General features: G+C 40.9%; 4 protein-coding genes across 7 annotated transcripts; all 4 read left to right on the forward strand.

Moving 5' to 3' along the window:
• Positions 1–53: 53 nt before the first annotated feature.
• On the forward strand, positions 54–3,248 carry LOC135608573 (uncharacterized). The gene is made up of 7 exons (XM_065101628.1): positions 54–1,001; positions 1,084–1,233; positions 1,327–1,394; positions 1,493–1,622; positions 1,703–1,744; positions 1,839–2,488; positions 2,570–3,248. The coding sequence occupies exons 1-7, from the start codon at positions 431–433 to the stop codon at positions 3,152–3,154; spliced, it is 2,196 nt and encodes a 731-aa protein (XP_064957700.1). The 5' UTR covers positions 54–430; the 3' UTR covers positions 3,155–3,248.
• An 893-nt stretch (positions 3,249–4,141) lies between these two features.
• On the forward strand, positions 4,142–7,242 carry LOC135608576 (uncharacterized). Its single transcript, XM_065101640.1, has 7 exons — positions 4,142–4,755; positions 4,826–4,975; positions 5,103–5,170; positions 5,288–5,393; positions 5,511–5,552; positions 5,684–6,390; positions 6,486–7,242. The coding sequence occupies exons 1-7, from the start codon at positions 4,158–4,160 to the stop codon at positions 7,071–7,073; spliced, it is 2,259 nt and encodes a 752-aa protein (XP_064957712.1). The 5' UTR covers positions 4,142–4,157; the 3' UTR covers positions 7,074–7,242.
• Positions 7,243–7,905: 663 nt separating this feature from the next.
• LOC135608579 (uncharacterized) lies at positions 7,906–11,828 on the forward strand. Of its 4 annotated transcripts, none has more exons than XM_065101654.1 (8): positions 7,906–8,773; positions 8,916–9,065; positions 9,743–9,822; positions 9,930–10,041; positions 10,130–10,171; positions 10,410–10,942; positions 11,034–11,262; positions 11,367–11,828. In XM_065101654.1, exons 1-8 carry the CDS (start codon positions 8,242–8,244, stop codon positions 11,633–11,635), a joined length of 1,947 nt encoding a protein of 648 aa, XP_064957726.1. In that variant the 5' UTR covers positions 7,906–8,241; the 3' UTR covers positions 11,636–11,828. The 4 variants fall into 4 exon arrangements, with proteins under 4 accessions (XP_064957726.1, XP_064957729.1, XP_064957737.1 ...); XM_065101657.1 differs by having other exon boundaries at positions 11,373–11,828; XM_065101647.1 differs by having other exon boundaries at positions 7,908–8,773; positions 11,034–11,828.
• An 8,252-nt stretch (positions 11,829–20,080) lies between these two features.
• Positions 20,081–24,372, forward strand: LOC135608595 (uncharacterized). The gene is made up of 7 exons (XM_065101688.1): positions 20,081–21,088; positions 21,224–21,373; positions 22,234–22,313; positions 22,421–22,532; positions 22,621–22,662; positions 22,946–23,478; positions 23,571–24,372. Exons 1-7 carry the CDS (start codon positions 20,479–20,481, stop codon positions 24,156–24,158), a joined length of 2,115 nt encoding a protein of 704 aa, XP_064957760.1. The 5' UTR covers positions 20,081–20,478; the 3' UTR covers positions 24,159–24,372.
• The last annotated feature ends 1,326 nt before the right edge of the window (positions 24,373–25,698 follow it).

The following is a 25,698-nucleotide window of genomic DNA, read 5'->3' on the forward strand; positions in this document are numbered from 1 at the left end:
GTCCCAAGTTTAAAGTTGTGCAACACAGTTCATCCACAATCTAGAGAACTTGATGCGAATAGATGAATGAATGAGATGGATTACTGGGTTGACAAAATTAAACTCGAAGATCTGGTGGGTGATCGATTAATTCAGTGTTTTTGGCTGCAGGCAATGGGCATTAATGGTTATGATTGTTATTGTTTTATTTCCTTAAACCAGAAGAGGTGGGTCAGTGGCTATCTGTTGCCACTTTTGAGGTAGGAAGGTACTCAATTGCAGTGCAATCCCACGCTAGCCCACAAGAAGAGGCAAAGCTAATCAACCGAGATTTGAGGAACGATGGCTTGATCTCCTGCCCATCATCAATATAAAGGGAGGCCTCCAGCAGCAACAGCAGAAGGAGGTGGAGGTGGAGGTGGAGGCGTGCATACGGTCATCCAGTGGCGCTATGGGAACTCCCAACGGCTTGACCTCTTCCGTGTTTCCGGAAAGTGGGAACGAGCCCTCTTTGGATTTTATTGATGAGAGCAGAAAAGAGACGAAGGAACCCCCGCACAAGCTCGACCAGCGGTACTTCCGCATGGTGAAGTCTCACATTCGTCATGGAAGGAACGACAAACTCTTGGATCTGGTCAAAAGTAATCCCGATCGCAGAGTGAACCTCATGGAAGACACTTTGCTCCACATCGTCATCGCTTGTGGGAAGACCGACCTCGCCAAAAGTCTCATCGGGCAGATGGGGGCGGTTCACCTCAAGGCCAAAAGTTGGAACGGCGACACACCGCTTCACGTCGCTGCCGCCGTGGGTGACTGCGAGGTGGCCACTGAGCTGGTCCGCAACAACAAAGAAATCATCAGGGAGCGGAACTTGAAGCTGGAGACGCCGCTGCACAAAGCGGCGCTGTACGGGCAGCGGGACATGTTCTGGTGCCTCATTGAGGGGGACAACGACTGCTTCAAGGACCGGAGGGAGGATGGAGCCACCGTGCTGCATTGTGCCATCATGGGTAATGCGCCGTGTAAGTTCAACACCAATAACCCACAGAATACTTGGCGTGACTCTATCGACTTAGCTTCTCATCAAAATTTAGCTTCATGTAGCGCTTGCATTGGAAATTGCAAGGCAATATCCAGAGCTGATCACGTCACGGAATGCTGATGCGGTGGCGCCGTTGCAGCTAATGGTGACCATTCCCGGGTTATTCCGAAGTCAGATGGCGCTTGGCTCCCTTGAATCCTTTCTCTTCAGATGTAAGAGCAATCCCTCCTCTTCAATTTTCATGCTCTTTTCCTTTCGCCACTCTGTTTTCTTTTTTGTTTTTTGGTTTTGACGGCATATTCCAGTGATTCCTTTGGAAGAGGACTCTCCCAAGACTCGTGATGGAGATGAAGAAGCACCTAAAAGCACGGATGTATGTGTTTCCGAATGAATGATTTGACTTCACATGATAGATTGAAGTTATGAGTAATGCTATTCTGACTTTGGTGCACACATGTATGTAATCTCAAGCGAGCGGTCGTCACAGAAGAAATAGAAGAAGATGACTATGAAGATTTGGAGAGGCCGAGAAGAATTCGTTCAAAATTCCCATCTCAATACAGACCTCTCTTCGACCTATTGGAATTGATGTACATTCCAGGTACCACTCATTTCTCACGGTTCTGGATCCATTATTGTAATTGGATTACACTGATTTATGCTTTTTATCTATATATGCAGCCAGATGGATTCAACTGCTTCTTTTCAACATTTTAATGCAACGTGAGTGACCGTTCCCAAAGATCGACTTGACTGCAGCATTGATTTGTTGGCCTCTTCTGATGTTATTGTGATTGCAATGCAATGCATTATGCAGTATCCCCAAGAATCCGACGTCTGGAGGGGATAAAGAGAACCCACAGAGCAGCTTTGCAACTTATCGAGTATTTAGTCCACAAAGAAGAATACGTGGATTTCTTCAGCCAGGGAACCGATGGGGTGGCTATAGAAGGTTTTGAACACCCAGCAGAAGCCACTGGCGAACGACACCGAGAAAGAGGAGGGCGACGAGATCAGCTGGTCATTGCGTTTGCGGAAAAGTTTTTCAGATTCGCGTCGCACGGCGATGACAGAGTCACAGAAGAGGAGCTGCGTAAGTGCATGCAGGACGCCATAGGGGCACTGTCGCCTGAGTCTGCTAGATGGAACGAACCACCATTGATCTTGGGAGCCCAAATGGGCCTTCCCGAGTACGTCAGGACGATCTTAAAGGTGTCTCCACAGGCTGCAACCTACTTGGACACCAAAGGGAGAAGCGTTCTCCAGGTTGCGATCGAGCATGGTAACCTGGAGATCGTAGAAACCATACGCGAGATGACCGAGGGGCACAATCCCATTCTGCCGTCCTGGCTACTGTCCTGCGTCGATGGAACCACCGGAGGAACCATCCTGCATTTTGCATCGGCGAAAGGCCCTGATACTTACCAAGACGCGATGCAAATGCAAGATGAACTAAGATGGTTTGAGGTCCAGTTGCTAACTTCATTAACCTTGCTTTGATTCATCTATCGAAAACCTCCTCTGTTTTTGACTGGCACTTGGTTGCAGACGGTGAGACACATGGTTCCTAAAGAACTAGTGAACTATCGAAACGAGAGACAGAAGACAGCACAGGAGATATTTACGGAGAGTCACCAAGATATGCTCAAGAACTGCAAGGATCAACTAATGGAGATGGGCAAGACATGTTCGAGCCTTGTGGCGGCCGTGGTCTTTGCGTCGAGCTTCTCCATCCCCGGCGAGAAGGATCCAGCAACCGGAAACCCAGTCTACTTCAACAGACTGCCTTTTAAGATCTTCTCACACGCGTACGTGATTGGGCTGTCAAGCGCCGCTACGTCTCTGGTGTTGTTCTTATCCCTCGTCATATCGCCTTACAAACAGCAGCAGTTCCGCCGTGCCATCCCGGCCAAATACTTCTTTGCCTGCTTATCATTTGGGGTGGCGCTGATGGCTTTCCTGGTGTCGTTCACCTGCAACATCTTTCTGCAAATCTATGGCGGGCAGAGATCTGAGAGGAAGGACTTGATTCCGCTCTTGCTCGAGCTCATGGTCTTTCCATTCGTCTGTGTTATCGTGTTGCTCTATCGTGGCTCGAGTTTTGGTCCATCTTTTGCTCGCCTTTGGCGTTGAGTCAGTAGTTATTGCGATCATTGTCCACACCTTCCAATCTGCAGCATGATGTCGGGACAGTACGTGATGTGTTGAATTCCGTAACTTTTATCAACGACAAGAATGATTTTGATAAATTGTTAATTGGATTTCTTTATACCACCCAAAAAGGTTTCTTTTCAGATGCATAATATATAAATGTTGACTACTTGAGATGAAGATTTATGAAATAAATAGCGAAGGTCGCAAGATGTCATGCTAAATAAGTTGTTTTTAAAATTTGAATGGATAGATATTAATAAAAGAAGTAACCCTTTCAAACAGTATAATATAATTTTATAATTTATAATCGTTGAAAGACCAGAAAAAAGAAGAATGCTATAAAAGAAGAAGATGATAAAAAGAGAATTTATGTCTGTTCGATATGCTACCATCACTTGTTATCGTCTGTGATGAGGAGAAGAAGGGACGAAGGAAAGATATTTAGGTCTATTCGTAGATAGATTTTTTTAAAAATTTTAAAATAAGATGATAAATAAAAAAAAGAAAATGGCAGGTTTGGGAAGAAATTTAAAGTAGCTTAAATTGAGACGCCTGTTCTTTATGTAAGCTTGACAAACACGAGTGAAAGATAAAGTGAAGTGTGTGCAGTTCTCCTTTTTCTTTTACGATTTATTCAAAGACTGCAGCTTAATTTAACAAAAGCCATCGCATTTGCCTATTTTTGCTTTTGTATAGGGAACGAAAGAACAAAGACACGTTGGGGAGAATCGGCTTTTTGTACTTTAATTCCGTCGGAAGAGTTACCTAACATAGCGATCTATGAAAGCTCGAGTAGAGAATCTGAAGCTATTACCCATTGAGAAGCAAAGCTACTCGATCAACTGGTAATGAGGAAGGTGGCGTCTGTCGGTCGATGGGGACCAACTTCATCACCTCGTCTCCTCCTCCCCGTGGCCATTATATATTTAGTGGTTGGTGAGAACGTAGCGAAAGGAGCGGCTCCCTTCGACGTGTTACGGATATGGCGGCTCCTTCCAGCACCCAAAAGCCGACGCTGGCTGATGATGTAGGCGCCGGATCAGGGACAAAAGGAGAGAAACAGCCGTCTGGCTCCGGGAAAGGCGCAGGTGATGGTGGATCAGAGGAGCCACCGCATGTCCTGGACGTGGCACGCTTCCAACGACTGAACTCGCTCATCCACCGTGAGAACGTGGACGTGAACGAACTCCTGCGTCTAGTGGAGCAGAATAACCACGTGAACCTCATGAACGACCCGCTGCTCAGCGTCGTCATCGCCTGCAAGAAGTCCAAGCTCGCCGTCCTCCTCATCGCCAAAATATCATCAAATGACATTCTCGAGGCCTACAACTACAACGGCGACACGGCGCTTCACGTGGCTGCAGCCATGGACGACAAAGAAGTGGCCTCGGAGCTGATCCGCAGGGTGCCAGTTCTCGTTCATGTGCGGAACGGGAAGCAGGAGATACCGCTACATAAGGCGGCCCTATACGGGCAGAGGGACATGTTCTGGCTGCTGGTGGAAAAGAACAGCTCAGCGGAAGCCCGGAGGGAGGACGGCGCCACCATGCTGCACTGTGCCATCATGGGCAATGCGCCGGGTAACTATCGCTACATCCTCTTTCCCATGTACACAGTTCAACTTCAATTAGCATATCGGTACGCCTGCAGTACTCGCCTTGGAGATTGCAAAGGAATATCCATCTCAGATCGAATCCCGGAATGAGCGCGCCCTGACTCCGCTGCAGCTGTTGGTGACTATTCCAGAGGCATTCCGAAGCCAAGTAGTTCTTGGGGCCCTCGACTCCTTCATCTACGAATGTGAGTGCTACCCTCCTCTACTCCTTTTTCTGTACATACAGCAATAATTCTCATCTACGATGAGGCTAAAAAATCAATTAAAATGTGCATAAGAATATTCGTAGAGCTCTTTGGTTTTACATTTCAGGGATTCCTTTGGAAGAGGACTCGAGTAAAATGAACAAAAGGGATGAAGAGGTGGCACTCAATAGATCTGTATGTGGCTTATGCATGAATGACTTTTTACATGGCATTGCTTCGAATCATGAGTGAATCGTTGACGTTTAGCTCTCTGATTCGGTTCTCTCTGTGGCATGCACATGTAATCTCAAGAGCATTGGAGTAGCACAAGACGATAACTCACCGAGGGCTTTTCGCTCAAAATTCCCATCAAACTACAGCACTCTCTTTGACCTGTTGGAGTTGACCAACATCCCAGGTACTCGTTCGCTACTTGCTAATAACATCCATCGTAAAGTGAAACGTTCTTAATCTATCATGTTACGGTTATTAAATGTAGGATAACATTGATTTGTGCATGCATTTTGTCCTGCAGCTGGCTGGATTCAGCGATTTGTTTATAACATTATAAGGCAATGTGAGTTAACAGTTCTTACACACCTATACTTTTCTTAGCAAATGATGAATCGCTTAAAAAAATTAAAATAATTTATGTTAGGTTTTTACGTTACATGATTAATGATAATTGAAATGCATGCATGGGTGCAGTGTCGCCGAGAGTCCAACGTCTGGAGTGGAAGAAGAAGAACCATACAGAAACTATGCACCTTATCGAATACTTAGCCAAAGAAGGATTCTTCGTGTTCTTTGTGCGTGGAAAAGTTCCCCCCAAAGTTGCAACAAGTACTTCAGAAGCGCTTGACGACCAATTTGGTAAGCTTGGTCCACCGGAGTCTGTACACGAAGGTGATGCCCAAAAAAAGGATACGGAAGCCCCAGCTGTAGTGAAAGAGCTCATTGACGGGATGACCGATAAGCTCTACAAATTATTGTCGAAGGAATCGGAAACACCGGTCTCAATTGCAATCAAAGAGGCGGCTCAGAGTGTGGAGAAAGTGTTCAAGGCACTGTCACCTAGCTCGGAAGAGAGATGGAACGAACCACCCTTGATCTTAGGTGCACAAATGGGCCTTCATGATTTCGTCCGCAAGATCCTGGAAGTGTGCCCACAGTCAGCAACCTACCTGGACACGAAGGGCAGAAATGTTCTCCAAGTGGCGATAGAATCTGGGAACCGAGAGAATGTAGAAACTATCGGTAGGATGACCCAGGGAGACAACCCCATTTTACCATCCTGGTTGTTGTCCAACATCGACTCTAAAACCAGAAACACCATCCTGCATTTTGCTTCTGAGACGGTCGGTGATACCGGAGACGATGCAGTCCAAATGCAAGATGAGATACGATGGTTTGAGGTCACGTACTCCCAATGTTCGATCATATGTCTCATAAGAGAAATATTTGTCATTGTAGAATTCCATGTGATCGTTAATTAATCGTATGCATGCAGATGGTGAAAGAGATGGTGCCTAGGGAGCTCGTGTACAGTCGAAACGCGGCCGAGAAGACAGCGCGGGAGATCTTTACCGAGAGTCACAAAGAGATGTTTAAGGACTGCAAGAATCGGCTAATGGAGATGGGCAAGACATGTTCAGGCCTCGTAGCGGCGGTGGTCTTCGCGTCCAGCTTCTCCATCCCGGGCGAGAAGAATTCCAAAACCGGCAACCCTGAGTACTTCAACAGGCTACCCTTTAAGGTGTTCACGCATGCGTACGTGATCGGGTTGTCGTGCGCCGCCACGTCTCTGGTGTTGTTCTTGTCCCTCGTCATCTCGCCTTACAAGGAGCAGCAGTTCCGCCGTGCCATCCCCACCAAGTACTTCTTCGCTTGCTTCTCGTTTGGGTTGGCGCTGACGGCTTTGCTGCTGGCCTTCACATGCAACATCTTCCTACAGATATATGGCGGGCAGAAAACACTTACGAGGGACATCCTTCAACTGGTACTGGAGCTTACCGTCTTCCCCACTGTCTGCTTGGTTGTGCTCCTCTACCGTGGTGCCAATTTTGGTCCGTCTTTTTTCCGTCGTATTTGGTGTTGAGTCAATAAGCGTTAATGTCAGGCATACTTCCTCGGCTTCGTGGTCTGTGCCAGTAGAACTCTTGCGTGTGTTTGTGTGTGGTATTAAATTCTGATAATTCCTGAATTGTACTCGCATTTATTTCGAGACTACTATGAATTGGACGTATTTTGACTTTTTTGATTTGAAATTTGACTATGCTAAATATCTTGTGCTCTCGTTTGCAATCATAAAAAATCATAACATATGTGCTTCTGTTCATCATCCATCATTAACAAAAAACAAAAAAAACAAAAGAAACTCAAATGCCAATAATAGAAACGAAGAAGAAGAACAAACAGAGCAATGGGAAGAGTTCTGTTTTCTTTCTAATGTGTACCATGCAATTGACAACTGCAGTCCTTGGGTTCTTCTAAATGGGACTGTACTAATCTCAGATCACCCTATTACGAACAAATCTCATCTTGAGCATCATAGAAGAGCAGAAGGTCAAACTAAATGAGTAAATCCCTCGCCAGAAACCTATCTGTCGTGACAACTCTACCTTGAGAAACGAAGTTCTTTGTTATTACTATAATTGAGACGGCAAACGATTCAACGGTTGTTTCGTCATCGACATTTACTATTTTCTTGTTTTCTTTTGGATCGTTTTCATGTCATTGTCAATATTAATGGTAGTGAGAAATGTTTGGTAGCCTTTCTCTTTCCAACCGTGACATTTATCTTCCAATATTCATCATCATGTCATCATGTTCCCTTTCGGCGAGTTATCTTATTGTCACTAGACGTGAGACTAAATCGTATCTGAATAATAAAATTCTTTTGGCTCGCCATTAAAGAAATAGACACCTAAAGACACCCACTCGAGGATAACGTGATTTGGAGCTACAACAAATGCATGTTGCTGTTGACGACGTCGAGAGCAGAAGATTCAACAAAGAGACGGAAAAAAAGATGTTGCCGTAATCCGGGTGGACAACAAGAATCGGAGACTCCCCAATGGGTTCTCAACTCCGTAGACTTGCTATGAATATGATCTACAAAAACCAAGGGGGAAGGAAGTGTACGACGATGGATGAGAGCCAAAAGGATCAGCTAGTCTGCTTGTTAAGGCAGGCCTTCAGGTTGCTTTAGTTTCGCAGTGGAAATCAGGAGGCGAAGGCGTACGAACGAGTTGTGCGCACCATATATGGGGGATCCCTCTCTTGCCCATACGGATTCCATTCAGGACGGCACGGAGGATGCTGATCCACCGCACGAGCTCAACAGGAAACATTTTCTCACGGTGAAGTCTCACATCCGTCAGAAGAAGCACAAGGAACTCTTGGCTCTAGCCGAAGAAGATCCTGGTCGCCCTGTGAACCTCATGAACGACACTTTGCTCCACGTCGTCATAGCTTGCAACAAGGCGGACCTCGCCAAAAGTATTATCTTGCAGATGCCAGTGGAGACCCTCGCGGCCAAGAATTTGTACGGCGACACGGCTCTTCATGTCACTGCCGCCGTGGGTAACAGCGAGGTGGCCAAGGAGCTGTTCGACACGAGAGAAGATCTCATCGGAGAACAGAACCTGAAGCAGGAGACACCACTTCACAAAGCGGCGTTCTACGGGCATCATGACATGTTCTGGTGCCTGGTGGACGAGGGGAAGGGCTCCCCGTACGATCGGAGGGAGGACGGCGCCACCATGCTGCACTGCGCCATCATGGGCAACGAGCCGGGTTAGCCATCATCACCGGTTTGGTTGGTCTGGCTCAGGCCAGCTGGTTTTATCTTGTTTCTATCTTATTTATTTAAAGTGTTATATGTGGATCATACTGCTTCCGCATCTTTGTTGTGATGAAGGTGAGTAAGTTGACGCAGGGCTAGCACTGGAGATTGCAGAGCGTTTTCCATTGCTGATCACGTCGAGGAATACTATGGCGGTAACCCCGTTGCAGCTGATGGTGACCGTTCCGGGGTTATTCCGAAGCCAAATGGTACTGGGCTGCTTCGAGTCCATCCTCTATGGCTGTAAGTGCTGCCAGCCTCTTCCTTCAACTTCCCCAGCGCCTCGCCCTCCCACACCCCACCCCCACCACCCCCCTTGATTTTTCGGATTTATTATATGGTTTTGTCTGATTTGATCTCTGTTCTTTATTCTTTCACTTGTCTCCTGCTTCTTCCCTCAATTCGCCCTTTTGTCGTCACCCTTTCGTCCCTGTTCTTTCTTCTTCGAGGAGGAGACGAGAAGGAGGAGGAGAGCAAGCGACACAAGGTTGACCAGTTCACTCATCCAAACTGGCTTAGTGAATCATTTCAACAAATTTGAAACGAAATTAATTAGAATAGGAGGATAAAATAGAGGGGCGTGATAGAAATCAATTACTAATTATTTTTTAGGTGAATTACTTTTTGTATATATATATATATATATATATATATATATATATTACAATCCGATCTAAAAGGATAATTGACTTATTAACTTCATTAAACTTGGACCATTCATCTGAATAGCTAAGCTCAAATTAATAATAATATACTCATCAAATCCCTATAAATAAAATTTAATATTTATTTTTTTTATTTTCGATGTGAAGTAAAATTATAATTGTCCTAAGAAAAATATACTTATGATGAAACATAAACATCAAGCGTTTTGATACCAGTAGTTTACATGCTCCTAAAATTTTGATCTTACATTTCAGTTATTCCTTTGGAGAAGGACTCACACAGGACACGTCAAAGAGATGAAGAGGAGGCACCTGGAAGCTCCAACGATGCCGGTGTATGTGATTCAAATCATCAACATCTTTTCCATCACAATATCAATAGTCCACTATTGTCTCTCTCATTTGTTTCTAACTTTGGCGTTTACATATATATAATCTCAAGCAAGCTGAAGCCACAGAGCAAGATGACCACGAATATTTCGGGAGGCAGAGAACAATTCGTTCGAGATTTCCATCTTGCTGCTGTACTCTCGTTGACAGATTAGTCATCCCAGGCACTCCTACTAGCTTCTCTGTCTACAATTTTTGTAGTCATCCATGTTCTGTTTCACTACGCTGATGTATTCCTTTTTGTCCTTGCAGTCAAATGGGTTCATCTGTTTCTTTTCATCATTTTAACGACTTGTGAGTAATTGTTCCCAAACAGTGCATTGATGATATTTAGAGTCATGTCCTACTGTTTCATTACGAGTTTTAGCAAATTAGGAAAGTACTATAGAAAAGGCTTCTTGTAATTTAGTTCTCCAAAACCAAGTAGTTTACATGATGGATAATCATAGCTTATTTTCGGAAAATCATAAATGGGATGATCATGTCGCTGACTTCTTCTGATGTTAATTTGGAAATGCAATGCGTTATGCAGTGTACCCTCGAACCCGACATCTGGAGAAGATTAAGAGAACCCATAGAAAAGCCTTGGAACTCATCGAATTTTTAGCCCGCGACCCGAGAAACATGGAGTTCTACGTGCTGGGAAGAAAACAAGGTGACGGCGGAGCTCCTGCGGCAGGCTTTCGAGAAAGAGGTGAGGGACAAGATCAACTTAACACACCAGCTGCGTCTACCAGAAGATGGAACGAGCCACCCTTGATCTTGGGTGCACAAATGGGCATTCCCGAGTTCGTCAGTACCATCTTACGAGTGTGTCCGGAGGCAGCTACGTACCTGGACACCCGTGGCCGAAGCGTTCTCCAAGTAGCAATAGAGCATGGTAACCGAGAGATTGTGAGAACTATACGTGAGATGATTCGGGGGAAGAATCCCATACTACCATCCTGGCTACTGTCCCGCGTCGACAAAAGGACCGGAAGAACCATCCTGCACTTGGCTTCGGCAACTGCCCCCGAGCATAACCAAGATGCTCTACAGATGCAAGATGAATTAAGATGGTTTGAGGTCAAGTCCCTGACTTCATTAACTACAAATAAATAATTATATTCTCAGAGTTGCCTGCTAAATTTGATCGTTTTCTGACATTTGAATGCAGACGGTGAGAGATATGGTTCCTAAGGAATTAGTGTACAGTCGGAACGCGCAAGAGATGACCGCAGAAGAGATGTTTACTGAGAGTCACCGGGAGATGCTCAAGAGTTGCAAGGGTCAACTAATGGAAACGGGCAGGACGTGTTCAGGGCTTGTCGCTGCTGTAGTGTTCGCGTCGAGCTTCTCCATCCCCGGCGATAAGGACCCAGCGACCGGCAACCCGGTTTACTTCGGTAGGGCAGCTTTTACGGTCTTCTCACATTTTTACGTGATTGGGTTGTCATGCGCCGCCACATCTCTGGTGTTGTTCTTATCCCTCGCCATGTCACCGTACAAGGAGCAGCAGTTCCGTCGTATAATCCCAACGAAATACTTCTTTGCCCGCTCGTCGTTTGCGATGGCGATGCTGTCTTTTCTGGTGGCGTTCACCTGCAACATCTACCTACAGATATATGGCTGGCAGAAGGCGAAGTCGAAGGACTTGATTCCATTCGTATTGGAGCTCACCGTCTTCCCCGTCATCTGTTCCCTGGTGTTGTTCTTTCGTGGCTCCGATTTCGGTCTATCTTTCCTTGTTCGTCTTTGGGTTTGAGTCAACAAGCATGATCGTCCACATCTTTGGAATCTGCAGCTTCACGATGCACGTGGGTTCTACCTATTGCGGGTATGCCACCTGTTATAGTGGTGTGTGGTGGTGGTAGTCATTGGACAGTTAATAACTTGTGTGTACAAGCAGCGACAAAGGCTTGTGATGTATGGACGCTATTTGATTGCAACTTTAATGTGGTATTTTCTTCTATCTTAAATTAGATGATGATATAGGCGCCGCGGTAGACAACAGATCTGATCACCAATAATGGTGATGTCCCTCTCTATTGTTTTTGACGAAGTCAATATGACATAACTGTTGACCGGATCTTACCCTGTATTGCCATGTAAATGTCACATGTCGAGTGACAGATTTCCCCTATCGTATGGACGTCCTTTGGTTTTCCCAGAGGTCGGCTAGAACATAGGCTCGAGTCTTTTTGAATATTCTGTGACAAATCACATAGTCCATATCGTAAAGTTTTGGCCCACCAAAGTTTGCACAGGCAAACGAAATGATTGGCTTATAGAAGCCAATCATTCAATAAGTGAAGGACATCAATTTTGGATTAAAAAAATATCAACAAAAAACAAATCACCTTTATAGAAAGGAAAGAAAACTCTCCGTGGAGAGCTTTATTGCACTCCTTCGCATCCATCATCTATGGAGTCAAATAAGAAAGATTTAAGAGAAGATAGGAATGGTCCGAGTGAAGAAGACAAACTAACGAGCAGCAATGCTCGTCTATTCCAAAGACCTGCCACGAGAATAATACAGCGAGAAAAAAAGAAAGAAAAGGAAGAAGCTTGTTTATGTGGTGCGAAAGGTGATGGACATCCGATTCACGCCGTTGCAGCTGATGGTTACCATCCTCTTCCGAAGCCAACTTGTGCTCGGCTCCTTTGATTCCTTGCTCGCCCTTTCCCACTTACTTTTTACATAAAATTAATATATTTTATGTAAAAATATATTAACTTTTATAAAATATATTCTAAATTATTCAAAATATATTATTACACTCTCATTCAAAGAACGTGTTAAAAAAATTATTTTTTTTTATAAAATTATCCTAAATTCATCATAAAACTAATCATAAAATTCTACATCTCTTATTTTCTATTTCCTATATTGACTTAGTTATGTTCAAAATTAAAATAAATTAAATTCGATTATCTAACTTATTTTAATATTAATATATATTTTTACTTTTAGATATATCTAGAATAATTAATTATCAAAACCTTGAGAATTCTATAATAATTTGATTCTAACAAAATTATAATAAATTTATATAAAAATTATTATATCTTAGTAAATTCGAGTGTAACTTAATGTAAGAGATTTGGCTTAACTTGACCCTACTCGATTCGAAGGGATCCAACCCAAATCGATCTAATCCAGATCGAATCAACCTGCTAATCAGTCAGGTTTAAAATAGTCTATTTCAAAAGTATTATCAAAATTTTTAAAGAAAATCACCTTTTGTATGAGCTTTTATCTTTATACATACAAAGTATCCTATTAAACATGAGGTATTACAAAAAAAATCGCTCTCCAACAGCCTCCTGTCATGTCAACTCTAGTAAAATCCCTATTACCTTGAGAAAAGAAGTTCTTCGTCAGTACTATAATTGAGACTGCAACCGATTCTTTGTTATTTACTCATTTTCTTTTGGTTCGTTTTCATGTCAGTGTCAAAGCTATATGATAGGTAAACAAGTGTTTGGTACCCTGCCGCCGTTCCACCATGCGCTGACGTTATCAGATTCCCTTTCGCTGATCTATACATCTTATTGTCATCAGACGTGAGACGGAAAGTGATATGTTGGAGGAAAGTATTAATTATATTTCTATTTATTATTGGTTGACCGATGGAGATGATTACTTTACTTGAGATGTCATGTTGAGGTAATTAAATCATGCCAACGCAGATTCGAATAATAAAATTCTTTTAGCTTGTCATTAAGCAAAAGACACCCACTCGAAGATAACGTGATTTGGAGCTACAAATGATAACATTGAGAGCAAAAGATTCAATAAAGAGATGTTGCCATAATCCCGGGTGCATAACAAGAATCGGAGACCAACCAAAGGTCGTCAACTCCAAAGACTTGCGATGAGTATGATCTACAAAACCTTTTAAGGTGCAAGTTGATGTTGGGGTTCTTTTAATATATTAAATATAGATCAAATAATTATTTTATAGAATCAAAACCTTCGTCTTAATTCAAAAACATACTTTATAGATCCAAAATAATGGATTAAGAATATTTACATAAAACTTATTTAATCCACTATAATATATATGAAATCCTACAACAATTAAGAAACAGATTAATACGGAAGCGTACCTGATGAATCCATTAAAGTATTTTCTGAATTGATTGGTGATTTGGTCTTCCAAAGTATCCTTTAAGAACTTTAGATTTCTCCTTGACGGGTGAAGAGAAGCTTCATTCGATACTGCAACCGGGGACCATAACCTTATTTATAGTCATAACTGATGAATCTACAATTATGATTGTATTCATAATTGATGAATCTACAATTATGTCTCAAAAGTTTCATATTCCTAATTTATCTCGTCATTAAGTTAGGAATATGACCGGTGGTATCCACACAATTAATTTTCATAACAATTATGTCCCTTAGCCAAATAACTTTACTTTAATTAGATCGCTTTAATTTTGGCTAATCAAAATAATGGCTTAACACATTTAATTATACATGTGTGACTCTAAAATTCTAACAATCTCGCACTGAGTCACATATGTATCCTTATAAATGTGATATTCTTTATGAGCTCAAAACTATTGTCATTATTAAACAGGACATACAAAACAATCTCGTCCATTGACCATATTAATATAGGACCAAAGCGATTTTCGCTATATCAATCATAGCTAAACCCATCAATGATCACTAATATTAACATAACCAAATGACATAGATCAATTATGAAATGTGTAGCATGAAAATTACATGAATGTGATTTGTACATGTCAATTTTCAACTGGTCCAACTTTATCTTTATGAGATCATTAATAACTTTAATAGTCATAATGTACGAAGTATAATAAACTTAAGCTTTATTTCTGATCAGAAAATATCTATACAAATACAGAATTTGGCATAGAACATATAACAAACATATGACAGACTCCCACTAAACTAAAGTTTCTTCAAATTCTGATATACCCATATGAGCAGTATGCTCATGAAAGACCTTGGGCGGTACACCTTTTGTGAGAGGATCTGCCAACATAAAGTTTGTTCCCAAGTGTTCTATAGAAATTTGTTTACTTTGTACCATTTCTTTCACAACTAGGAATTTGATGTCAATGTGCTTTGACTTAGTCGAACTCCTATTGTTGTTGGAGTATAAAACAGCTGATTTATTATCACAATATATCTTTAGTGGTCTTTCAATCCCTTGTAGTATTTGCAGCCCTGTGACAAAATTCCTCAGTCAAATTCCATGATTGGATGCCTCAAAACATGCTACAAATTCTGCTGCCATAGTGGAAGAAGCAATAAGAGATTGCTTGGCACTACGCCAAGAAATCGCCCCACCAGCCAACATATAAATGTAGCCCGAAGTAGATTTCATACTGTCTTGGCATCCAGTAAAATCGGAGTCAAAATACCCAATGATCTCCAAATGGTCTGATCTCCTATATGTGAGCATATGATCTTTTGTCCTCTTTAAATATCTCAGGACTCTTTTAGCTGCCTTCCAGTGATCCATTCTAGGATTGCTTAAGTATCTGCCTAACACTCCAACAATGTACGCTATATCCGGACGCGTACAAACTTATGCATACATTAGACTCCCTACAGCTGATGCATAGGGAATCTTCTGCATTTCTTGAGTTTCCAGATTTCCTTTAGGGCACTGATTGAGACTGAACTTGTCTCCCTTTGTGATAGGGGTGTCTCCTGATTTGCAATCATGCATGCCAAACCTTTTGAGTACGTTATCGATATAGCTCCTTTGTGATAATCCTAGAATACCCCGGGATCTATCTCGGTGTATCTGGATTCCTAATACAAAAGAGACATCACCAAGATCTTTCATCTCAAAATTTCTAGATAGAAATCTCTTGGTTTCGTGCAATAAGCCTCTATCATTTGTGGCAAGCAGAATATCATCCACATACAATATCAGGAAAATGAATTTGCTCCCACTGAATTTGTGATAAACGCAATCATCAACAACATTCATCTCAAAACCAAATGAGATAATTACTTGATGAAATTTGTGATACCACCGACGGGATGTCTGTTTTAGTCCATAGATGGATTTTATCAATTTATAAACAATTTTCTTTGGGTCTCCTAACACAAAGTATTCTGGTTGCACCATATAAATTATTTCATCAATGTTTCCATTGAGAAATGATGTTTTAACATCCATCTGATGAAGCTCTAAATCAAAATGTGCGACTAAAGCCATAATTGTCCTAAAAGAGTCCTTCGTTGAAACCGGAGAGAAGGTCTCTTTAAAGTCAATCCCTTCCTTTTGAGTATAGCCTTTTGCCACAAGACGTGCTTTATACCTCTCCACATTATCTTTAGAATCCTTTTTTATTTTAAAAATCCATTTACAACCAATGGGTTTCACACCTTCTGGTAATGGGACAAGTTCCTAAACTTTATTGTCTTGCATGGACTTATACTCTTGATTCATTGCTTCAATCCACTTATCCGAATTAGAATCCTCCATGGCTTGACGGAAGTTGATTAGATCATTTTCCATTATACCACTACTTTCTTCATGTTCCTGGAGAAATACCATATAATCATCTGAAATGGCACTCCTCATTTCCCTAGTGGATCGTCGCAAAGATATTGGCTCTTGCGGCACAGATTCTTGAGGATGTTGAGTTTGTTCCTCATGAATAATTTCTTCATACTGCATAGGAGTTGAAATGACTATATCCTTTTGAGGTATAGATTTTGTCATATTAGTAGCAACTATATGAATCGGATCAGACTGAACCAATTCTTTCTCAAAGGTAAAGTCTTTAATCTTATTTCTCCTCCCAAACTCAATATCCTCAAAGAATGTAGCAATACTCGTCTCAAAAATATTTCTTGATTTTGGATCATAAAATTTATACCCCTTAGATTGGAATAACCAATAAAGTAACTGCTCATTGTTCGGGGTTCCAATTTATTTTCATTAGGCCTGTAAGGTCTTGCCTCAGCTGGACAACCTCATACACGAAAGTGTCTTAAACTAGGCTTTCTCCTAGTCCAAAGTTCATAAGGAGTTTTTGCAGTTGCTTTAGTTGGTACTCTATTAAGAATGTAAGCTGCAGTTTTTATTGCTTCTCCCCAGAGTGACTCTGGCAAAGTAGATTGAGAAATCATACTTCTTACCATGTCCTTAAGTGTGCGGTTTCGTCTTTCAGCTACACCATTCATGCTAGGTGACCCAGGCATTGTATACTGAGGGACAATTCCACACTCCTCTAAATGGTCCTGGACGTTGTTCACCTGAGCCATCATTTCTGCCATAATATTCCCCTCCACGGTCAGATCTGACGCTTTTTATCATTTTGCTGAGTTGATTTTCAACTTCAGCTTTAAATGCTTTGAACACATCCAAAGACTGAGATTTTTCATGTATTAGATATAGGTATCCATATCTAGAGTAATCGTCTATGAATGATATGAAGTATTGTTGACCATTCCATGAAGGTGTAGGAAATGGTCCACAAATATTTGTATGTATCAATTCTAAGATGTCCGTAGCTCTATATGCACCTGATCTCTTAGGTTTGGTTTGTTTACATTTAATGCATTCAACACAAATATCTAGACCTGATAAGTCAATGGGATCAAGAATCCCATCTGACACAAGTCTTTCAACTCTATTTCTAGAGATATGACCCAAACGTTTATGCCATAATATACCAGAATTTTTAATTTTACATTTAGTACCTCGCAATTCCGCATTCAAGGTTTCATGATAGGATGCTATAGTATCAAGTAAATATAGATTGTTATAAGTCATAAGTGAACCAGTTCCAATCATATTTGAATTTAAAGACAAAGTAAACTGATTGTTTCCAAATGAACAAGAATAACCAGATTTGTCCAAATAAGAAACAGAAATTAAGTTCCGTCTAAATGACGGTACAATAAAAGTGTCTTTTAAATCCAAATAATATCCGGTACATAATAACAATCTAAATATTCTTATAGCTTCCACATCTACCGATTTTCCGTTCCCTATATAAATGCTTCTCTCAGCATTATTGGGCCTTTGGTATCTTAGGCAACCTTGCATTGATACACTGATGTTAGTTGTTGCACCGAAGTCTAACCACCAAGTGTTTCTAGGTACTAAAGTTAAATTGACTTCTGAACAAATCAAAGTAAGGAATGTTCCCTTTTTAGCATGTCAAGCATGATATTTAGCACAGTCCTTCTTTAAATGCCCATATTTCTTGCAAAAGAAACAAGTATCATCCTTATTTTGTTTCTTTTGTATTGGACCCTTATCAGCCTCATTCTTTCCACATTTGTGTTTTCTTTTCTTGCCCTTCAAGTTGGTTTCATTTAAAACCAGTACTGGATTGAGATTAGCAGATATTTTTATAAGAGAACCTAAATAAGATAACAACAGATAACCAGAAATTATGCTCATATTTATTCCCATAAACTTAAGTAAATTCAAATAATGATATAACCCATCTCAAGATACCAAGTGCAACATTAATATCTTCTCTTTGGACTTCAATATTAATTGCTAGTGGTAGTCTTGTTGTAATGATCAAATACTGATAATAAGGCATGTCAAATGAAAAACCCATCTTTGGATTGATTTATCATTTACATGTATAACTTTATAATTATCACGTATTTACCATTACAAGTATGTATAAAATCCTGTCAGTCATTAACCTTCCTTTGGGCCGGATAATTACCGCATGGATATAAATACACACTACATTTAATATTTTCATGAGAAATATTATACATGAGAGGTCACTTTGGCGACTTCATATATTAAATTACTCAATCTAATATTAAACAATCACTAATTGAATTTGGACCATATTAGTCAAATTGGTTTGATCTTAATTTGTTGACTAAAATATTTAAAGCACGTAAATCATTCAATTTATGTCAATAAACAACTTTATAGAACCAATATTATGTTTAATCCAACATAATATTACAACAATATTATTAAACCAACATAATATTACAATAATATCTAATTAATTAAATTCATATTAATTAGATAAAATCCAAAAAGAATTTGAGAAATTTATGCCTTGTAGTGCAAAAATGAATTTTTACATATTGATGAATAGGAAAAGACACGAAGTGGAAAAGATAATCCAAAATTAAACTGATATCACATCAGAAAAAAGCACTGAATTGAATGTGAAGCAGACTGTAGCATGATTACATAAAATCATAATCTTTTCCAACGATAATAGAACCAAATCACTTCAAAATAGCATGATTACATAAAACTATCATCTTTCTCAATAATGATAGAACCAAATTACTTTAAAATATTGATGAAAATATCATTAAAATTCATGAGAAAAAGCTTAAATGTTCATCAATCATTGTAGGATGGCTTTGATACCACTTGTTGGGGTTCTTTTAATATATCAAATATGGATCAAACAATTGTTTTATAGAATCAAAACCTCCATCTTAATTCAAAAACATGCTTTATAGATCCAAAATAATGGATTAAGAATATTTACATAAAACTTATTTAATCCACTATAATATGTATGAAATCCTACAACAATTAAGAAACAGATTAATACGGAAGCGTACCTGATGAATCTATTAGAGTATTTTCTGAATTGATTGGTGATTTGGTCTTCCAATTTCAAGTATCCTTTAAGAACTTTAGATTTCTCCTTGACGGGTGAAGAAGCTTCATTCGATACTGCAACCAGGGACCATAACCTTATTTATAGTCATAACTGATGAATCTACAATTATGATTGTATTCATAATTGATGAATCTATAATTATGTCTCAAGAGTTTCATATTCCTAACTTATCTCGTCATTAAGTTAAGAATATGACCGGTAGTATCCACACAATTAATTTTCACAACAATTATGTCCCTTAGCCACGTAACTTTACTTTAATTAGATCACTTTAATTTTGGCTAATCAAAATAATAACTTAACACGTTTAATTATACACATATGTGTGACTCTAAAATTCTAACAGTTGAATGATCGGTGGAGACCCACAAGTAGAGGTTTGGGTGCAAGCTTCCGGATTATTGTTTCCTGTAGAGCAAGAATCGTTGACCCACGAGTTAAAGCTGCTGTCTAGCTTTAACGTATGTGAATTATTCATTAGTAGGTTGGCCTCTGTAACATACGATTAATTTGTTGTCGAATCTTTTGTGACTGAGATGGAGGGTGCTTAATTTGTTGTGAAAGAAAAGTCAATAATGAGAAAAATAGCAGAGAAGAAAACGCAAGATGAAAGCTCATCTGGAGAGTTCTTCATGGCAGTGCCACTTTAAGAGGGGAGATAGGTTGGAGGGGGTCCAAAGGGGATCTGTACTAAACTTGGAACGGTTTAGCTGGTTTGAGCAAAGAATCCGACGCCATTTTCCGACACTAAGCTACTCCAATCGACTGAAAAGGAGGGAGGCGTACGACGATGGATGAGAGCCAAAAGGATCAGCTAGTCTGCTTGTTAAGGCAGGCCTTCAGGTTTCTTTAGTTTCGCAGTAGAAATCAGGAGGCGAAGGCGTACGAACGAGTTGTACGCACCATATAGCAACTGCACCATATATATTTTTGGTCGGTGAGAACGTAGCGAAAGGAGCGGCTCCCTTCGGCGTGTTTTGGATATGGCGGCTCCTTCCACCACCCAAAAGCTGACGCCTGCTGCTGATGTAGGCACCGGATCAGGGAGAAAAGTAGAGAAACAGCCGTCTGTACCCGGGAAATCGCAGCCTGCACACGGCGCAGGTGGTGGTGGATCAGAGGAGCCACCACATGCCCTGGACGTGGCACGCTTCCGCCGACTGAACTCGCTCATCCACAGTGAGAACGTGCACGCGGACGAACTTCTGAATCTTGTGGGGCGGGATGAAAGCGTGAACCTCATGAATGACCCCCTGCTCAGCGTCGTCATCGCCTGCAAGAAGCCCAAGCTCGCCTGCCGCCTCATCGCCAAAATATCAGATGCCAGGCTCACGGACAGCAACTACAACGGCGACACGGCGCTGCACGTAGCTGCCGCCATGGACGACAAAGAAGTGGCCTTGAAGCTGATCGGCAGGGTGCCAGATCTCGTTCATATGCAGAACGTGAAACAGGAGGTACCGCTACATAAGGCGGCCCTGTACGGGCTGCAGGGTATGTTCAAGCTGCTGGTGAAGAAGAACAGCTCACCGGAAGCCCGGAGGGAGGACGGCGCCACCATGCTGCACTGTGCCATCATGGGCAACGCGCCGGGTAAGCGATCATCACCAGTTTCGTTGGTCTGGCGCTGGCCTTTATCTTGTTTTTATCCTATTTATTTGAAGTGTTATATGTGGATCATGCTGCTTCCGCATCTTTGGTGTGATCAAGGTGAGTGAGTCGATGCAGGGCTTGCACTGGCGATTGCAAAGGATTTTCCATTGCTGATCACATCGCGGAATACTATGGCGGTGACCCCGTTGCAGCTGATGGTGACCGTTCCGGGGTTATTCCGAAGCCAAATGGTACTTGGCGGCTTCGAGTCCATCCTCCTTGACTGTAAGTGCTGCCCCGCCTCTTCCTTCAACGCCCCAAGCGCCCCGCCCTCCCCCCTGTTTCTCTATTGCTTTCACTACATTTCCTACCAACGACTACCTTAATTTAGCGATCGTTCGACGTCCAAATTTATGGAGCAGGGGTGTTTTGTTTCTCATTATCGGGACACATATACCCTTGATTTTTTGGATTTATTATATGGTTTTGTGTTAAACCGAATCAAATCTAATCGGTCGAGTCTGGTTTGCACTCTGTTCTTTTTTCTTTCACATGTCTCCTCCTCCTTCCCTCGATTCGCCCTTTTTGTTGTCACCCTTTCACCCTTATTCTTTCTTCTTCAAGGAGGAGGAGGAGAGGAAGCGACACAAGGTTGACCGGTTCATCGAACCGGTTCGCTCATCGAAACTGTTTTTGTGAATCATTTCAAAAAGTTTGAAACGAAATTAATTGGAATAGGAGGATAAAGTTAGAATTTACCAAAAAAAAAAACATTCCTAAATAATTTCTGAATAGAGGGGCGTGATAGAAACCAATTACTAATAATCTTTTAGGTGAATTATTATTATTATTATTATTATTATTATTATTATTATTATATATAAATATAATAAGGTGTAACGGAATTATTGACTTAGTAACTTCACTGAACTTGGATCGTTGATCTGAATAATTAAGTTTAAATTAATAATAATACACTCATCAAATCTCTATAAATTAATCTTAGAATTTGTCTACTTTTAATTTTCGATGTGAAGTAAAATTATAATTGTTCTCAGAAAAATATAGTTATGATGAAACTTAAACATCAAGCATTTTGATACCAGTAGTGTACATGCTCCTAAAATTTTGATTTTACATTTCAGTTATTCCTTTGGAGAAGGACTCAGACAGGACTCGTCGAAGAGATGAAGAGGAGGCAAGTGGAAGCTCCAACGATGCCGGTGTATGTGATTCAAATCATCAACATCTTTTCCATCACAATATCAATAGTCCACTATTGTCTCTCTGATTTGTTTCTCTTTTTGGCGTCTACATATATATAATCTCAAGCAAGCTGAGGGCACAGAACAAGATGACCACGAATATTTCGGGAGGCAGAGAACAATTCGTTCGAGATTTCCATCTTGCTGCGGTACTCTCGTTGACAGATTAGTCATCCCAGGCACTCCTACTAGCTTCTCTGTCTACAATTTTTGTAGTCATCCATGTTCTGTTTCACTACGCTGATGTGTTCCTTTTTGTCCTTGCAGTCAAATGGGTTCATCTGTTTCTTTTCATCATTTTAAAGACTTGTGAGTAATTGTTCCCAAACAGTGCATTGATGATATTTAGAGTCATGTCCTACTGTTTCATTACGAGTTCTAGCAAATTAGGAAAGTACTATAGAAAAGGCTTCTTGTAATTTAGTTCTCCAAAACCAAGTAGTTTACATGATGGATAATTATAGCTTATTTGCGGAAAAACATAGATGGGATGATCATGTCGCTGACTTCTTCTGATGTTAATTTGGAGATGCAATGCGTTTAAGATTAATTTAGTTCTTCTGATGATCACGTCGGAAAAACATAAATGCAGTGTACCCTCGAACCCGACATCTGGAGAAGATTAAGAGAACCCATAGAAAAGCCTTGGAACTCATCGAATTTTTAGCCCGCGAGCCGAGAAACATGGAGTTCTACGTGCTGGGAAGAAAACAAGGTGACGGCGGAGCTCCTGCGGCAGGCTTTCGAGAAAGTGGTGGGCGACAAGATCAACTTAATGCACCAGCTGCGTCTACCAGAAGATGGAATGAGCCACCCTTGATCTTGGGTGCACAAATGGGCATTCCCGAGTTCGTCAGTACGATCTTACGAGTGTGTCCGCAGGCAGCTACGTACCTGGACACCGGTGGCCGAAGCGTTCTCCAAGTAGCAATAAAGCATGGTAACCGAGAGATTGTGAGAACTATACGTGAGATGACTCGGGGGAATAATCCCATACTACCATCCTGGCTACTGTCCCGTGTCGACAAAGGGACCGGAAGAACCATCCTGCACCTTGCGTCGGCAAATGCCCCCAAGCATACCCAAGATGCTCTACAAATGCAAGATGAATTAAGATGGTTTGAGGTCAAGTCCCTAACTACATTAACTACAAATAAAATCTTTACATTCTCGGAGCTGCCTACTAAATTTGATCGTTTTCTGACATTTTTATGCAGAGGGTGAGAGATATGGTTCCTAAGGAATTAGTGTACAGTCGAAACGCGCAAGAGATGACCGCAGAAGAGATGTTTTCTCTGAGTCACCAAGCTTTGCTCAAGAATTGCAAGGATCAACTAATGGAAACGGGCAGGCTGTGTTCAGGGCTGGTCGCAGCTGTAGTGTTCGCGTCGAGCTTCTCAGTCCCCGGCGATAAGGACCCAGCCACCGGCAACCCGGTTTACTTCGGTAGGGCAGCTTTTACGGTCTTCTCACACACGTACGTGTTTGGGCTTTCATGCGCCGCGACATCTCTGGTGTTGTTCTTATCCCTCGCCATGTCACCTTACAAGGAACAGCAGTTCCGTCGTATCATCCCAATCAAATACTTCTTTGCCCGCTCGTCGTTTGGGTTGGCGATGCTGTCTTTTCTGGTGGCGTTCACCTGCAACATCTACCTGCAGTTATATGGCTGGCAGAAGACGAAGTCGACGGACTTGATTCCATTCATATTGGAGCTCACCGCTTTCCCTGTCATCTGTTTCCTGGTGTTATTCATTTGTGGCTCCAAGTTCGGTCTATCTTTTCTTTTTCGTTCTTGGCGTTGAGTCAACAAGCATGATCGTCCACATCCTTCGAATCTGCAGCTTCATGATGTACGTGGGTTATACCTATTACGGTATGCCGCCTGTTCCAGTGGTGTGTGGTGGTGGTAGTCATTGGACAGTTAATAACTTATGTGTACAAGCAGCGACAAAGGCATGTGATGTATGGACGCTATTTGATTGCAACTTTAATGTGGTTTTTTATCTTCTATCTTCGATTAGATGATGTCTGCGCAACGGTAGACAACAGAGCTGGTCACCAATAATGGTGATGGCCCTCTCTATTGTTTTTGACGAAGTCAATATGACACAACTGTCGACCGGATCTCACCCTGTATTGTAATGTATACTGTCACATGTCGAGTGACAGATTTCCCCTATCGCATGCAAATTGCAGTGAGATGTATGGACGTCCTTTCGTTTTCCCAGAGGTCGGTTAGAACATAGGCTCGAGTTTTATTGAATCTTGTGTGACAATCACATAGTCCATATCGTAAAGTTTTGGCCCACCAAAGTTTGCACAGGCAAACGAAATGATTGGCTTATAGAAGCCAATCATTCAATAAGTGAAGGACATCAATTTTGGATTAAAAAAATATCAACAAAAAAAAATCACCTTTGTAGAAAGGAAAGAACACCCTCCTTCGCATCATCTATGGAGTCAAATAGGAAAGATTTAAGAAAAGATAGAAATGGTCCGAGTGAAGAAGACAAACTAACGAGCAGCAATGCTCGTCTATTCCAAAGACCTGCCACGAGAATAATACAGCGAGAAATAATGAAAAGAAAAGAAAAGAAAGAAGCTTATTTATGAGGTGCCAAAGGTTATGGACATCCGATTCACACTGTTGCAGATGATGGTTACCATCCTCTTCCGAAGCCAACTTGTGCTCGACTCCTTTGATTCCTTTCTATAAAGGTTATGGACATCCGATTCACTCACGTCGTTGTTGCTCGCCCTTTCCCAATTACTTTTTATATAAAATTATTATATTTTATATAACAATATAGTAATTTTTATAAAAAAAAAATATTCTAAATTATTCAAAATATATTATTACACTATCATTCAAAGAATGTGTTGAATATTAATTTTTTTATAAATTTATCCAAAATTCATCATAAAACTAATCATAAAATTCTACATCTCTTATTTTCTATTTCCTATATTGACTTAGTTATACTCAAAATTAAAATAAATTAAATTCAATTACCTAACTTATTTTAATGTTAATATATTTTTTACTTTTAGATATATTTAGGTTAATTAATTATCAGAACTTTGAGAATTCCACTATAATTTGATTCTAACCAAAAAAATACTATTTTTTTATTTTATAATAAGTTTATATAAAATTAATATATCTTACTAAATTCGAGTGTAACTTAGATTTGGCTCTACCCAACCGACTCGATCCGAAAGGATGCGCCCCAAATCAATTTAATTCAGATCCAATCAACCAGCTAATTAGTTAGGTTTGAAATAGTCTCATTCAAAGGTATTATGAAAAATTTTAAATAAAAATCTCCTGAGCTTATATAT

Source organism: Musa acuminata, chromosome BXJ1-2 (assembly GCF_036884655.1).
Source record: "Musa acuminata AAA Group cultivar baxijiao chromosome BXJ1-2, Cavendish_Baxijiao_AAA, whole genome shotgun sequence".
NCBI lineage: Eukaryota > Viridiplantae > Streptophyta > Magnoliopsida > Zingiberales > Musaceae > Musa > Musa acuminata.